Genomic DNA, 15,394 nt, shown 5'->3' with positions numbered 1-15,394 from the left:
CACACACACACACACACGCACGCACGCACGCACGCACGCACGCACGCACACACACACACTCCATTAGAGACCAGGCGCTAAAAAAAGGTTCACACACACTTGTCCAGTCTGACCGGTTTGTGTCTGACCTGGTAGTTTCACAATAAGAGCCCGTATGTCTTTTTTGAAGGACCTTTACATCTTTTTTTTTTTGCAATAAAAGAAAAAGCAGCCAGTTTCTTTAAAACTATACTTAAATGTTTAAAAGACTAATTTTAGGGTCAGAAAYAGACAATAATACTGTAAAAGTGTTTAACTTACTGCTTTAAAAAGGTAAAAAAGCCATATTTGTGATTCAGATTGATCTGTTTTGTGCTGATTCTTATCAACTGTGGCGCCAAGGAAGTAGTTGTTTTTATCTTTGATGCTGTGAGCCTAAAAGATAAAGAATGTCAGTAAGTTAAAAAAAGCCAAGTCATGWGTCCTTAATTCAAAACTTGTGTAAGCCTGTATTATTTACAGCACAATAAATCCTAATAATCAAAATAAAAGGACACGCTTTAATGGTTTTTAATGGTTTAGGTTTTTAATGTTTCATATGAATTTTGCTTGAAGCTAAAGCTAAGCTAATTAGCTTTTAAATTAACACTTTTTTCTAGTTTTCTGCTCCGTTTTCAGTTTGTATATATGCTAAATAGAAATGTGTCTAAAGCTGAATGCTTGTAAATAAACTGGTTTGTTTAAAATAAATTATTAGGCGAGCCATGACAGAAGTGCTTTTATTTTAGTAGATTAGTCACACAATGATAGTTCAAATGGCAGCTAAAATGAATAATTTTAGCTAAAGTTTTTTTTGTTTAACTGTTTAATTTTTGTCTCTTGTGTTTTGAGTTGAGCTGTTTGTTTCGGAATGAGGAAGACGTGACGTAGACTGAGTTGGGATAGTATCTTCATTTTGTCACTTTAGTTTTAACTTGTTTTGGCGCAAAAAGCTTTTCTTCTCGGCGGCTCAGGTTCATTGTCAGAAGGGATGATTTAGATAAATGGACGGGCAGGAAGTCAGTCCTTTAATCATAACAGCCTCAGAGCAGAGCTAAGCAGAGAGGAGAGACTGTGGCCGACTGAGTCAGCAGTCCTCCCTCTCCTGTCTGTGTCCATCAYGCCGCGGCCTCCATTTGACTGTTAAATCAGCCACTCAGCACAACAACAGACAGGAGGATGAGGAGGCGCTCATTTGACGTCTGAGCAGAGCAGGAAAAAGATGCAGAGTGAGGATGGTGTGAAGCTTTAACCGTCTGTGTGTGTTCTGGTGATGGAAAGTGATGGTGAGCGTTAAAAAGGTGAAGATGGGAGAATGGGAGCAGCCTTGTGCAAACTGTCGGATAAAGTTGGGCAGCACGTGAGAAAGACGTCGACAGGTAGGATGACAGCATGCGTTGTGTCATCTGGAGGGTGTCGGAGCGGGAAATATTGGTTTATTTACTGGATGTGACCAAATAATAATAATAATAATAATAAACCTCCTCTAACAAAACTCCCTTTCTGTTTTTATCTTGTCATCTGTTAGTGCTGCTCCTGGGCTGGCAGCAGCTTAGTTTATTTAAGTGTTTATTTTTTTGTTTGCACAGTTCACAAACATGCCACAACTGGCAGCATGGTCCGAATGTTTTAAGCAAATAAATGTTTTTRTGTTGTTTAGCTTAATAAAACTGAAACATTCTTCTTTTTTATGTAAATCTTTACAATAATTAAATATTTCTTGTTGCTACCATATTAAATACGCAATGAAATCAGATAATCTACATAATCATAATCTAAAAGTTATTTTCTAACTGTGTTAACATTTGGATACAGTATGGATCACTGTAGTTTTCTCATCCCGGCTAAGGCTAAATACTGGAGAAATACTTGCTGCTAAAATGCAAAGGAAGTTGAAATGTTTTGTTACACAGATGATCATAGTTTAAAAGTTTAACATGAAAGATGGCAGATGATATTCACTCCCCTAAGGAATGTTAAGTTTTTTATTTATTTATCCTAGTTTGAATTGAAATTTTCATTTTGTTTGTCTTTTTTTTTTTTTGTTCTAATAAACCAGGGGTCTGCAACGTGCGGCTCTGGGGCCACATGTGGCTCTTTGGGCCCTCTGCAGTGGCTCTTTGAAGATGTGACCAAACAAAACAGAATTTTATTTTTTGTTTTTATGCTCACAGCACTAATAAATTTTATGCAAATATGTAATCGATACTAAATACAAAAAGTAAAATATGTTAGCTTATGCTAGCCTGWTTTCTACCTAAATAATCCAACTTCTTTCTATAGTCTCTCTCAAATCCATCTGGGTTATCTTTAACACCTTTAGGACTATAAAATAAGAATTAGGAAAAAAATGTCTGACTAATTCAGCTGCACTAGTTTTTATGAAATTCTGTATAAACTATAGTCAGTATTGTTCTTGAGCATGAATGTTTTTTCTTCAGTCTTGAAGTGTAAAAATAATAATAAATAATAAATATCACAATATTTGTTTTAGGTTTATGTCACCTCCACTGGCCATAAAGGTTCACAAAAAGGCCTTGAAAAGGCCCACGGACCANAGTCAGTATTGTTCTTGAGCATAAATGCTTTTTCTTCAGTCCTGAAGTGTAAAAATAATAATAAATAATAAATATCACAATATTTGTTTTAGGTTTATGTCACCTCCACTGACCATAAAGGTTCACAAAAAGGCCTTGAAAAGGCCCACGGACCATCAGTTGATAATCACAGTTGTAGCTTGCCTATTTTGCGGCTCTGGGCACATTTCATTAGCGAGCCGAGGAGCAGAAATGGCCCTTTTGATTGTAAAGGTTGCAGACCCCTGTAATAAACCAACAAAGCTAATTAATCTGAGAATCTCAACACCTGAGCCTTGTAAATAATTTCTGAGGAAACTGATAATCTCCTGATGAAGTAAACATACATTTATTGTAAAACATAAATCTTTGGTTCAGCTAAAGCAGGTTTACTTACATGAAATGCAAATCAGAAGGTTTACTTTTCATTTAATCACATTGAAAACTCATGAAATATTTTCCTACTTCTATTAAACCTTTTTATTTCATATTTTCCTGATGTCAGAATTTGCATGGCATTGGTGTCATTTGCAAACTGGCAACAGGTCCTTATCAAGACATTTGCATTTACGTTGTGTTTGCATATCTGTCTTCTCCTTTTGCAATCACAGAAAACACCTCCCTCTTTTTTACCTCTCTCAAAGCAGTGAACTGATCCATTGTCGTGTCTCTGCAGGTTGCAAGTATGCATGTCACGCTGAATGTCGAGACAAAGTGTCACTCGACTGTCACCCTGCGACGTCGCCCATCAGCCAGGACCAGCTGAACAACAACACACCGCTCCACGTGAGTACGCAGCAAACGAGTCTGCAGCTCCCAATCGTTCATTATTGCTCAGAAAACCCACATTCCTGCATGAAATGATGCAGGTTTTTTATTGTGTTATCGGCTTATTGTGTTCATTTATATTTAAAAGGCTTTACTTTTTAAATAATCTCAGCACTTAGGTGTATTGTTTTTAAAGTTGTTTAAAATTTAGGGATTTAAAATTTGCTCCTAAGTCTGAAAACACGAGCTGTCAAACTAAAATGAGATGACTGATTTTTATATATTGTGATGTAAATCTAAGTATGACAAACCATATTTTGAAATAAGATTAATGGTGTCCGCATACCCAACTGGCATATTTTTATTTAAGCTGATTCATTCAGGAATGATCTTTTTGTTGTTGTAGTTTTAGGAGATACCACTAGATGGTGCTGTAGACCAAGAGTTCATATTACTGTACCAAAAATAATACACATATTTTTTAAATTTATTAATCATCTTCAAAGTAATAATATTACATAAAATTTGTGACTGAAAAAAGAGAAACAAAAAAATACATTGTTTAAACTTTTAAATTATAGTTTTTATGTATATTTGCAGAACGATGGGTGAGTTTTCTCCAGCAAATACAGAAAAAAATGTGTAGCATAAAATATAGCAGAAATACAAATGTTTTTTGAAAAAAATGTTTTGTTGCGTGACACTAACAGAATGTTACAAAGCTTAAACAAAAGTTGATTTCAAACAGAAATACTGAGCTTTGTTGTTGCTTTACTCAATTTCATGTCTTAAAAATTAAAATGATTTAGATTTTTTTTGTTAGTTTTTAGCTTCTGATTGCACAAAATCTGGACTTTTATAAACTGAGATGAGCTTTTTGAGGATAAAGTGCAGTTATAGTTTGTTGATTTAATCATCTAGTTTTGTCACAATTTTTGTCTCAACTGTAGTGAGAAGCTAAACGTAGCAGATAGTTAGCTAGTAAAATACTAAAAGTAGCAAAAAGTAAGTGAGAAGTTAGCTTTAAACTAAAGGTAGGTAAAAGTTAGCTAGAAGCTAAAAGTAAATGATGTTAGCTTAAAATTAAAAGTAGATAAAGATTAGCTAGAAGCTAAAAGGAACTGGAAGTAGCACAAATGGACTTTGTATTCTCAGAGATTGGAGTGTTTTTGAAGGATCTCTGTGTACACTGTCAGATAATACATACCAGAAAACACATGAGCTAACACATGAAGGAGTCAAACCTTGTGACATTTTTCTTGTAAGGCTACAATCCTGACCCACTGCTCCACAGTGCAGCCCTCCTCCAAAACACCAMCAACAAAGTTTATGACTCAAATCTGTACTCTGGGCTTTCTGGTTGGATGTATTTACTTACACAAGCATGCAAACTCATCCTAACATGATGGTTGATCCTCGGGGAGTCGACACAGTTCTGCTGCTTTAAATAAGTCTCCCAGCGGTGCTCTCAGTGGTCTGTACACACCTGTCAACACCAAGTGATTTGCACGCACACTCGTATTCACACACCTGTGTCAGTTCTGGATCAGGTGACACAGATCTGGACCGACAGACCGGTGTGGGAAAGTCTGCTTGTTCAAACTATTCGAAACTCATTTACTAAAATTAGAAATAAAGCTAAATATAGAAATATTAGTTTAACAATCAGCCTTAAATTGACCATAACTCGGTCATCATGAGATAAACAGCAGCAGCAGAGATCAAACACTGGCGTCATCAAACCTTGTTAGTCAACCTCTGACTGGTATTAAATYATTAACTGGGTAATATAATCATGGTCTGCCCTGAATGTGCAGCACATGGAACMTGAACACAAGAACCACTGAGAGCAAAATGAGTGAGTTCTCCACAACAACCAAAAAATGACCACATCTCATAATTCTTACCATTTTTTTTCTTGCTTTAAGTTCTTTGAGCCCATCTTTAGAACAGAAAACCATCCTGAGTGTTTGTAACGCCGCCGCCTCCTGCTCTGTGATTGGCTGAAGTAAAAGAAGAGGCTGTAAATGAGAATAATAATGTCCACTTCCTGTCTGCTGRGAAAGACAGGAAACAAAGACGGAGCAGGGAGTTAGAAAATACAGCTGGAGAGGAAAGTTCACGTTTTTTTTTCCTTTAATGGAAACACGTTAACACCACCGCGTTGAAACTAGCTCATTTATCTGGTTGTGATTAAAAACCACAGCTTTTTAGGAGAGCAATTAAAAACTGCAGGAGTTACTGTAAAAAAAGATGAGTATCACTTCTTAATAAATTTTTCTCATTGTGTATGAGAGATTTGTTTAATTAGCTCATATAGATCTTTTTTTTTTGGACAAATTAAGAAACAAAGTTAAAATTAGCTTTAGCTAGTTAGCTTTACAGCTAACACCAAATCTGATAAGGTTTTTATTGTGGCTGCATTTTTAAAACGTTTCTTATTTTATAACGTCAGTAGATTAAATGTCTGTAAAACTGCTGTGTCTTTGTGAAAAGCTCTAAACCTAAAGCTGCTGAGTGACTAAAATATCCYTGAATATCTCACCAGCATCACTATCAAACATCTGATTCAGGCAGTTTTTCCTCTAAACAAACGTCATCGTTATCCGGTTAAACCCAGAACTCTTTCTTTTTGTGTATCGAGCTTAATCTTCTCTTCCCTCCAGCCCTCTAATCAGCCACCTATTGTGTCAAGTAGAGAAACAAACCAGAAGCAGGAGAGGAAATGGAGGGAGAATTATATCAAACAGAACTTGAGATAAAAAAAAAAATCAAAGCACAGGTTTCCGTTCTGCAGGGAGGGAGAGACAAATAGGGAGATTCAAGTTTTTTTTTATTTTAGAGAATGATTTTATTATTTTCTGGTTTTGTCTTTATGTGAATATTTTAATTCACTTTTAACATGTCGCACATCATTTCTTAAAACCATAAAAATCTCTTCAAGCTCGCTATAGACCCCAGCTTTCCCACAGAACCCAGTTTTGCCCTGTCATTAGGGAGAAACTAGCATCATGCTTATTTTCGTCCTCTTAAAGATAATTATGTTTCAGCTGTAAAGGGTTGCATCTTTTAAGCTCGTAACTGATTCAAAAATGGATAAAGCGAGGTTTATGCAGACAACTTCTGCTTACAATCTACCAATGTACACTTGGAGAACACGTTTCCTCAGACAGGAAGCTAATCTTATGGAAGGAAAAACTCAGTGTTAAGAGATTTGTCTTCTGCTTTATTATTATTTATATTCTTATTTATATTTGAATCCAGTTATTCCAGTGACCATTTGAAGTGATCTATATTTAGTATCAAAGGAGCCATGGTGTCTTYCGTAGAGCAAGGAGGAAGAGGAGTCGTCATCCAGGCTAGGCTAAAGGCTAAAGGCTAGCCAAACCAGGGCTCATTTTACATCACATTTCAGGCTTTTAAAAACTGATGTAATTCTGGTGTGGAAAAAATGCTAGCAATGAAATGTTTGTTCACGTCAGTATTTTTAAGACAGAGTTGTTTTGTAAGACTAAAAAGCTACATCCTTGTGAAAGTATTCGGCCCCCTTGAACTTTTCAACCTTTTACCACATTTCAGGCTTCAAACATAAAGATATAATTTTTTTCTGAGAATAAACAAAAAGTGGGACACAATTGTGAAGTGGAATGAAATTAATTGGATATTTTAAACTTTTTTAACAAATAAAAAACTGAAAAATTGAGCGTGCAATTTCGGCTCCCTTGCGTTAATACTTTGTGACGCCACCTTTAGCTGTGATTACAGCTGCAGGTCTCTCGGGGTATGTTTCTATCAGTTTTGCACATGGAGACACTGAAATTCTTCCCATTCTTCTTTGCAAAACAGCTGGAGCTCAGTGAGGTTGGATGGAGAGCGTTTGTGAACAGCAGTTTTCAGCTCTTTCAACAGATTCTTGATTGGATTCAGGTCTGGACTTTGACTTGGCCATGCTAACACCTGGAGATGTTTATTTGTGAACCAGATTCTGCTTTATGTTTTGGATCACTGTCTTGTTGGAAGACAAATCTCCGTCCCAGTTTCAGGTCTTTTACAGACTCCAACAGGTTTTCTTCCAGAATGGTCCTGTATTTGGCTCCATCCATCTTCCCATCAGTTTTAACCATCTTCCCTGTCCCTGCTGAAGAAAAGCAGGCCCAAACCATGATGCTGCCACCACCATGTTTGAMAGTGGGGATGGTGTGTTCAGGGTGATGAGCTGTGTTACTTTTACACCAAACATATTTTGCATTGTGGCCAAAAAGTTAGATTTTRGTTTTATCTGAGCAGAGCAGCTTCTTCCATGTTTGTTGTGTCTCCCAGGTGGCTTGTGACAAACTTTAAACGAGACTTTTTATGGATATCTTCGAGAAATGGCTTTCTTCTTGCCACTCTTCCATAAAGGCCAGATTTGTGCAGTGTACCAATGATTGTTGTCCTATGGACAGACTCTCCCACCTCAAATCCAGCTTTAAACTTCTCCACAACAGTATCTCGGACCTGCCTGGTGTGTTCCTTGGTCTTCATGATGCTCTGTACACTTTAAACAGAACCCTCTGTCTATCACAGAGCAGGTGTGTTTATACATTAATTACACACAGGTGGATTCTATTTATCATCATCAGCAGTCATTTAGGACAACGTTGGATCATTCAGAGATCCTCACTGAACTTCTGGAGTGAGTTTGCTGCACTGAAAGTAAAGGGCGGAATAATATTGCACCCCCCCACTTTTCAGTTTTTTATTAAAAGTAGCTGGTTTGGCTAGCTGTTGACAGCCTGGAAGAAGATTCGCTCTTTTCTCTATGCTCCAAATGCTCTCTAGAAAACAAACAACGTCCTCGAAACCTCACAGAAATAGATTTGAACAGAAGCAGAGTCGTTGAACAGAGGAATGAAATGTTAACAGCCAGTTTTGAACTGTAATCTTTTTGGATTGTCCAGGATTAACTCCTCAGTCTGACAGACAAAAAGCACCCCCCATCCTCAGCTGCCTGTTGCAGAAACAGGACACCAGTCTGCCGCTTAGAGACCCAACAACAGATGGGTCCCTCTGATTGCCCTCATTTTTGGCACCTATCATGTCCCGACATGACAACTGGGAACCTAACTTAATATGACGATTAAAAAAAAAACGAAGTGTTTTAGAGTCCTTTTATACTTTAAATGCAATTTTAAATGTAAACTGCATGAGTCCAGTTCTTCTTTGTAAAATATTTGCTTTCATTCTGCTTTAATTGTTGGGTTTCTGTTGAAATTGAACTGACTGAACCAAATTTTAGAAGAAAGGGTAGCTGAATAAAACACACAAAAAATATAATCTCTGTGGCATTAATGTTAGGACAAGCAAGAGATTTAACACAACAAAACACAAAAATTAAAAGCATAGATTGTAATGTTTTTCATTTAATTATTTTCTTTTGCAGTTTTTGCCTCATTATTCTGTTTAAAATATAGACACGCTTCTAAAAACTGGCCTGTGTCGTCATCAAAAATTACTTTATTGTAATCCTTAAAAATGAGATGAAATACAACACATTCCTCAGCCATTTACCAATAAAACTGGCTTAAATAACTCATCAATTATCCTTTTTTAGCCCCACCCATTTTAACCTTTTTATTTATTTTATAGTCATGTATTTCTCATTCGTACTTGCTGTAGTCTTTTATTTGTTGTGATGAAAATTTATTACTGTCTGCAGGGGCCATGTTTCTGAGAGTCTAACCCAGTTTAATCCGGCGTGCTGGGTTTGAGGGTGTTTCAAAGGAAAACGTGGGTCTTTATCAGGGCGGGGCTCTCCGGTGGACGGTCCTGTTGAGCTGAGCTTGTTTGTTTTCGACCGGAGTCGCGTCCTTATCGCAGTGGAGATAAGAGCGCACTGTAGATGACCCACATCCAGCTTTCATTCAGGCCTCACTGGCAGCAGCAGAAAGAGCTGAGTTCATGCTGACAGATCTCAGGTTTGAGGATAAASTAAAGGAAAAAGCAGCAAAAGTTTGATATTATAAACTATAAGTTCAAAGCAACAAGTTTAAAACCTGTCTCCCATTTGCTTCTTAGAAAACCCAGGCTCCTTCAGAGCTTTATAGCTCAAACTTCACAGTAGAAACCATTCAGAGGTTAAACTGGTCACAGAAGGTTGGACTTTACATGACTTTTCATATCTTTAACAGTTTTAACACAGCTGCAGTTTGTTTTATGACTATTTTTATGACAGACTTGCAGTGACTCAATGTCACACACCAGCCTTTGAGCAACATTTTTACAACACTTCTGATTTCCAGACAGTAGTTGCTTTGCCCCCCACCCCTCTCCAAATAACAGTCATCCTCTTCTTCTCCCACAGCTGCAGTGTTTCCTCCACATCTGTGCTGTTTGGGTTTGGCTGTGATTATGTGATACGCAGAGCCTGCATGGGCTCCCCAGGCAGCATTCTTTGAGCTTTTTGATCACGAGACGATCAGTGTTTTGTCTGTCGGGGCGAAATGATCTGTATCTATGAGGTCCTGTGGATGTCGGGCAGTTTGTAAATCTTCAGCAGGTTTTTCTGCAACAAAACTAGAGTACAGGGGTTTTAAAAGACGTCAAAAGGAGATTTGTTGTTTTCTTCTGCTGGTTCCTGTGTTGGAGTCATTTAGTTTTTCTCTTCTTCTACCTGGAGGCTCAGGTTTGATTCTTTCATCTAGGTTTAAATACTCCCAGACCACAAACAGTCWGCACAAAACAACTGTCTCAGTTTTTAGTGACTAGTCTAAACGTGTTTTCTAACCCGCTCTGCAGAAGTGTTTATTCTGATACACAAAAGTTGTGGCACAAAATCACGTTTAGTCATCTGTTTCATTTTGATTTTCTTGCTACAGTTTGAGCTTTAGATAAACTTTTCTTCTTGCTCCGTGTTTTCCAATTGAAAGTAAAAATAGATGCAAGCATCACCGAGCAACCAAACGGTTCAGCAGGGTTGAGCCACCATGGTCACTCGATTTTATCACGTTCAAAATGCAGTTCCCGGCACTGATAGGAAAAGTACATTTTTTCTTTATTTCTTTGCTCAAAAGCTCTTTTCGCCAACCTTGAGGACACACAAAAAGTAAATTCACCAACTTGTCTGTTTGAAATTTAAAAAATATAAATACATTCATTTTTTTTGTAACAACTTTAATTTTTATCTGTTCAATTATTTTATTTGTAAATACCATTTGTTGAAAATTATTTAGTGCATTTTAAATGTACTGTTATTAACTCATACAAACATCTAAACATGTGCAACCATGTGCCATGTTAGAATTCTAAAATAACCACAAACTGCATGCAAAATTAAAAGTTTGGCTCTCTGATGGATGCTAATTTCCCAAAAACTCTTCAGCCGGCACATCGAGAATTATGTGGATATTGTAATAAGAAAACATATGCAAGTAATGGATAACCCTAAATAAGTTGTGGCATGTAAATTGTAAATATAAACAGAAGGCATCCATCCAGATCCTTTCAGGTAACGGGGGTCACTGTGCAAGGGGCAGGGTACAGCTCGCAAGTCCATCACAGGGCATACATACATGTTTTTTAAAAAAGGTACTTTAAAACATAATACAGTTGTATGGCGGCAACACATCACAAAAAATATTTGGTCCGTGGCAACTAAAGGTTGTAAAGTAAGTGTTACAAAAAAGAAAACAAAAAAAAAAAAATCATTTTGCAGCTAACTAGGTTAGGCTGTTTTCTCAGAGCCAAAGAACAGACTGAGACTAAATAGAAAACTTTCTGTGATCTGATGGATCAAAATTTAAAAGCAGTTTTAAATTACACATATCACATCCTTTTTTACTAAAAAGTAGGTCTATTATCATCTCTCAGCTCAAAAGGCCTGCCTCTCTGATAGTATGGGGGTGCATTAGTGAATATTGCATTGGCAGCTTACTCGTCTGAAAAAGCACCATAGTTAATAACATTTGACGTGTCACGAAACAAAAATCTTGCAAAGACAGTTGAACTGCTAGAGTCTCCTCAGGTCCTGGATGTTTACAGACTGTTGTGTTACTGCCCCAGTGCTGCACTATAACAAAAATATATTTATGGTGACAAATATAAAGAAGATTGAAGTCAGGGGGAACCCCCCTCTGCTGTTTCTGTTCTTTAAAGTAGTCCTACTCCACCTGCCTTTTAATCAGAACAGACGCCCTCCAGGGCTAAAAGAGCCACACCCTGTGAACAAACACACACCTGTGTCCTTGTGTAAACACCACACACTTACCTGAGTGAGAGCAGTGTTTTAGTAGCCTGAGGGGACATTTCTGACGTCATTCTCCCCACATTTCTGTCTCCTTTAACATCGTTTTCAGTCTAAAGATTTCTAATTTTGGCACATTCCTTAAAACTCAACCTCTGACCTTTCCCAACCCTCAGGCTCAAGGCTTTTACACCAACCCACATATTTACCAACTAGTCCAGCAATAAACCTACTCACAGCAAAATAATGTAATTGGCAGAAGGTAAATCAAAAGTTTCAACCAAATATTCAGTTTAGTTTTAGGGGATCAGCTATGATCAAAGGGGACCTATTATGCAAAATTCACTTTTTAAAGTTTTTTTTTTTTTACTCAACTTTGGGTATGTACTTTTTAAAAAAACAGTCTAGGACCAAAAAATGCACCCAGGGGCATTTTTACTGTAAGTAAATGTATTTTTAATGTATATTAACGACAAGTTTTACACTTCAGTCATTTTGTGATGTCACAAACCGTACGACAACCCACCGGAACCTGCGTTCAGCCCATCACCTAGCAAACCCCCAGGTGAAGCTCCACCTCCTCAGTATAAAAAGCCGTCACGGTTGTTGTTGTTGAATGCACAGCTCATTTYACAACATGCCTCCAATAGGGCAATGGGTAGAGTGTTGGATCAGAGAGTGGGAGACCAGGGTTTGAGACTCGCAAGGACACAATTTAATTATTTATTTATTTTCATTCGTTATGAACATGTTTTCTCATGTACCTCTATTGTTTAGCTTATTAAAGCCTTGTTAAAGCCTATTTGTTCCAGTTTCTGAGGTATTTTGACCGCTGCTGCTCCCTGCTCTGGTAACAGCATGCAGAGTGAGAGCAGAGCAGAGGAGGGGGAAAAAAAAGAAGCTGCGACCACGACTCTGCCTCTGGGTCTGACTCAGGGTCTCATATGGTTGTAGAACGGAGCTTCTGCTATTATTAGCCATGCTAACGTAAACGCTGGCTTTGGAGGGCGGAGTTAATGTCAACAGATTTWTGGAGGGCGGAGTTAATGTCAACAGATTTTTGGAGGGCGTTACCAACAGAGCTCATTAACAAACAGCTCTTCTGAACGGAAGTCAGAGCAGGCAGAACTAGAAAATGGGAAATTTTATTATCTGAGAATTATTTTGTGCATTAAATTGAATGAACATGGTCTGGATAGCCCACAGACATACCATAAAAATTTCTAGGACCCATAATTGGTCTCCTTTAAATGTGTTTGTGGTTACAATAATAAATGCAGTAAAGATTACTGAAAGAGTTTCTTTATTAAAATGTAGTGTTGTAAACCTAATATCATGTTTTATCAATCTATAAAAAAATCTCATGTCCTGCTTTATATAACCTGTCTCACCACTGGCTCTTAAATGTAACGGTGCAGCTTTTAGGCTTATCTATGTGCACAAGCTTTACTTCTTCCAAAAAAAGAACAACATTCACTGAGTTTTTAAACTCTAAAATGTAAACCTTACATCAGAACAGAGCTCAGGTTTTAAAGAAAAATGTCTTCATTTTATCTTTACACATGTCCTCGATGCTTTAGTGTTTCTTTGCTCCCATCAGCCGGCACACACTGACAGCCCTCCTGCTTTTAAACTGGATTAATTTTTAACCAGACCTTCAGCTGCAGACAGGTTTTCCCACAGGAGCTGCTGTTGTAATGGAGTAAAAGAAGCTTTTAGACTCAAAGAACTCAACTAAGAGCCAAACTATGACTTACAGAAKGTACAAATTATATTACCTTGTTCCACTAAAGTAATTTTAATTACTCGACACAATGTTATTCATCAATAAGGCAGTGATTGTAGCAGGATGAAGAGATAAATCTTGTTTAAATTTACCAAGTTGTTTTAATTACAGCTGACAGCAAATCTCTGTACTTTAAATTATTCAGCTGTTTAGTTTTCTGTAATTCATTTGAACAGTTTTAGGCTTGTGTCTTTAACATTCATCCATCCCCGGGTCTTGGGGATCTGGTGTCCAACAGAGCAGTCACTTTGTGAGAGATGGGGTTCACCCTGGACACATCACAAGTCCATCACAGGGACACACAGAGACAAACCGCTCACTCTCTCACACATTCAGGGATTAGTGTTACCAATTAACCCAACATCTATGTTTTCAGTCTGTGCGAGAAAACCCACATCTGCATGGGGAGAACATGCAACCTTTTTGCTGTGAGGTGACAGCTCTAACCACTGCTTTGCCTCCCCACCTGCTTCTTCAACATGAGTCATTAAAACAAATTTAGTAAATCTATGAAGGTCCTAATAAAACACAACCATTATTAGACAAAATGCAACAATAAACAGAAAAACAAAACAATAAAGATGAAAAAATTAGTTCTAAAAATCATTCTAGAAAACATTGATTATAGGACGTACTAGCGACATAATAAACATGACATAAAAATAATACAATTTGTGAATCATTTCACATATCTTTGTTGTTATTTCTTTTTTTTTTGTGAGTATTGTGTTTATGTTGAGTCAATTTGTTTTTTTCCTTCCATTAATCTAAGTGAAAATGTTTATTTTTTAAATGACAGCATGTTAGAGCTTTGAGTAAAATAACTGCAGCTTATTTACGCTTCTGTCACATTAAAATCACACTTCAGATCTGTGGATGTGTCAACTTTGTCAAATTAACCTATACCAGTAAAGGAAAAGCCATTGTTTCAAACAGAGAAGAAAAGAAAAACAACATTTTTATCAACTGAGTCATGTCCGTGTGTGCCCCATCTCATGGTTACACTGCCACCATGCTGCTCCTAATATCCTGCCACTATTATATTAACTTGCCACAACGCTGCTACAGACATGTTCAAAACCAAACCCCTTATAGACCGAAAGACCCCTGAGGGACAACGACGTGGACCCTTTTGGAAGCTCTCAACCCCCTGACGTGCTGACCAGCTTAGTAATCCATTCACAAGCGACAGCGTCCCCAAATGACTCRGAGGAGAAACCAGTGACGCGTGTGACGTCAACGACCCCTGAAGTCTCAGCTGCACCCTAAACCTTTCATCAGGCCTGAAGAATGACAGAGAATACGTCTTCAAGAAGCAACAAAGGAAAAACTGCACATAAATCTCTGTCTGAGCCGTGCTGCAGGCTGTCTGCTGGAAACATAATAGGTTGTGTCAGAGGAGGAATGTATGAAATGTGTAACTTCACTCAGGTCATCTGTCATCCAACCATCCCCTGCATCAAAACTTCTCTGTCTGTCTGTCTCCTCCAGGAAGCTGTTGTAGTATTTAAATCTTTTTAGCAACCATTAGTGTGTGATCATTGAAACTGTCATATTTTCCTTGCTTTTCGCATTTAGACAAAAGTGTTATTTTCCTTTAAAGTTAAATTAGAATTAGATAATGTTTCTAACCTTAGAGGTTCAGATGTTTTCTGTTAATTTCCTCCTGTGTGCAGCGAAGCTTTAGATTAATGAGTGTTTCGGAGAAGCCAGATTCCTGTGGGGCGGCTTCAAATGGGAATTTAAGAGGYAGGACAACATTTTGTAACCACAGAGGTGCATTCGATAACTGGAACTGGTTTGTCTAAATGACTGACTGGCCGCACTTTGGACCACATGGGTTTTAGATTCAGTGGATTGTCGGGCTTGGTGTAGTGGACCCGCCGACTGTGTAACCGAGATTGTGCTGTTGGGCATGGATTATTTTATCGCCTGACTGCGGGCTTGAGACTGCATGGGTTTTGAGCYGCGGAAATTGGGTGAGTTATGCCTCGTGTGAGAGGTCGATGGGGTGAATCTCTGGTT

At 37.8% G+C, this 15,394-nt stretch overlaps 1 protein-coding gene across 1 annotated transcript in view; it reads left to right on the top strand.

Annotated features, from left to right (window-relative positions):
* Positions 1-14,638, top strand: part of LOC106524441 (ras association domain-containing protein 5) — a 25,495-nt gene extending 10,857 nt beyond the window's left edge. Inside the window, exons 2-3 of the mRNA XM_014018251.1 lie at positions 3,271-3,380; positions 14,465-14,638. Of these exons, the coding sequence (XP_013873705.1) occupies positions 3,271-3,380; positions 14,465-14,638 (284 nt within the window). The remainder of the gene's footprint in view (positions 1-3,270; positions 3,381-14,464) is intronic.
* The last annotated feature ends 756 nt before the right edge of the window (positions 14,639-15,394 follow it).

Source organism: Austrofundulus limnaeus, unplaced genomic scaffold, assembly GCF_001266775.1.
Source record: "Austrofundulus limnaeus strain Quisiro unplaced genomic scaffold, Austrofundulus_limnaeus-1.0 Scaffold187, whole genome shotgun sequence".
In the NCBI taxonomy this organism is placed as follows: domain Eukaryota; kingdom Metazoa; phylum Chordata; class Actinopteri; order Cyprinodontiformes; family Rivulidae; genus Austrofundulus; species Austrofundulus limnaeus.
The sequence above is the reverse complement of the archived record's forward strand: the minus strand, read 5'-3'. Positions and strand labels throughout refer to the sequence as shown.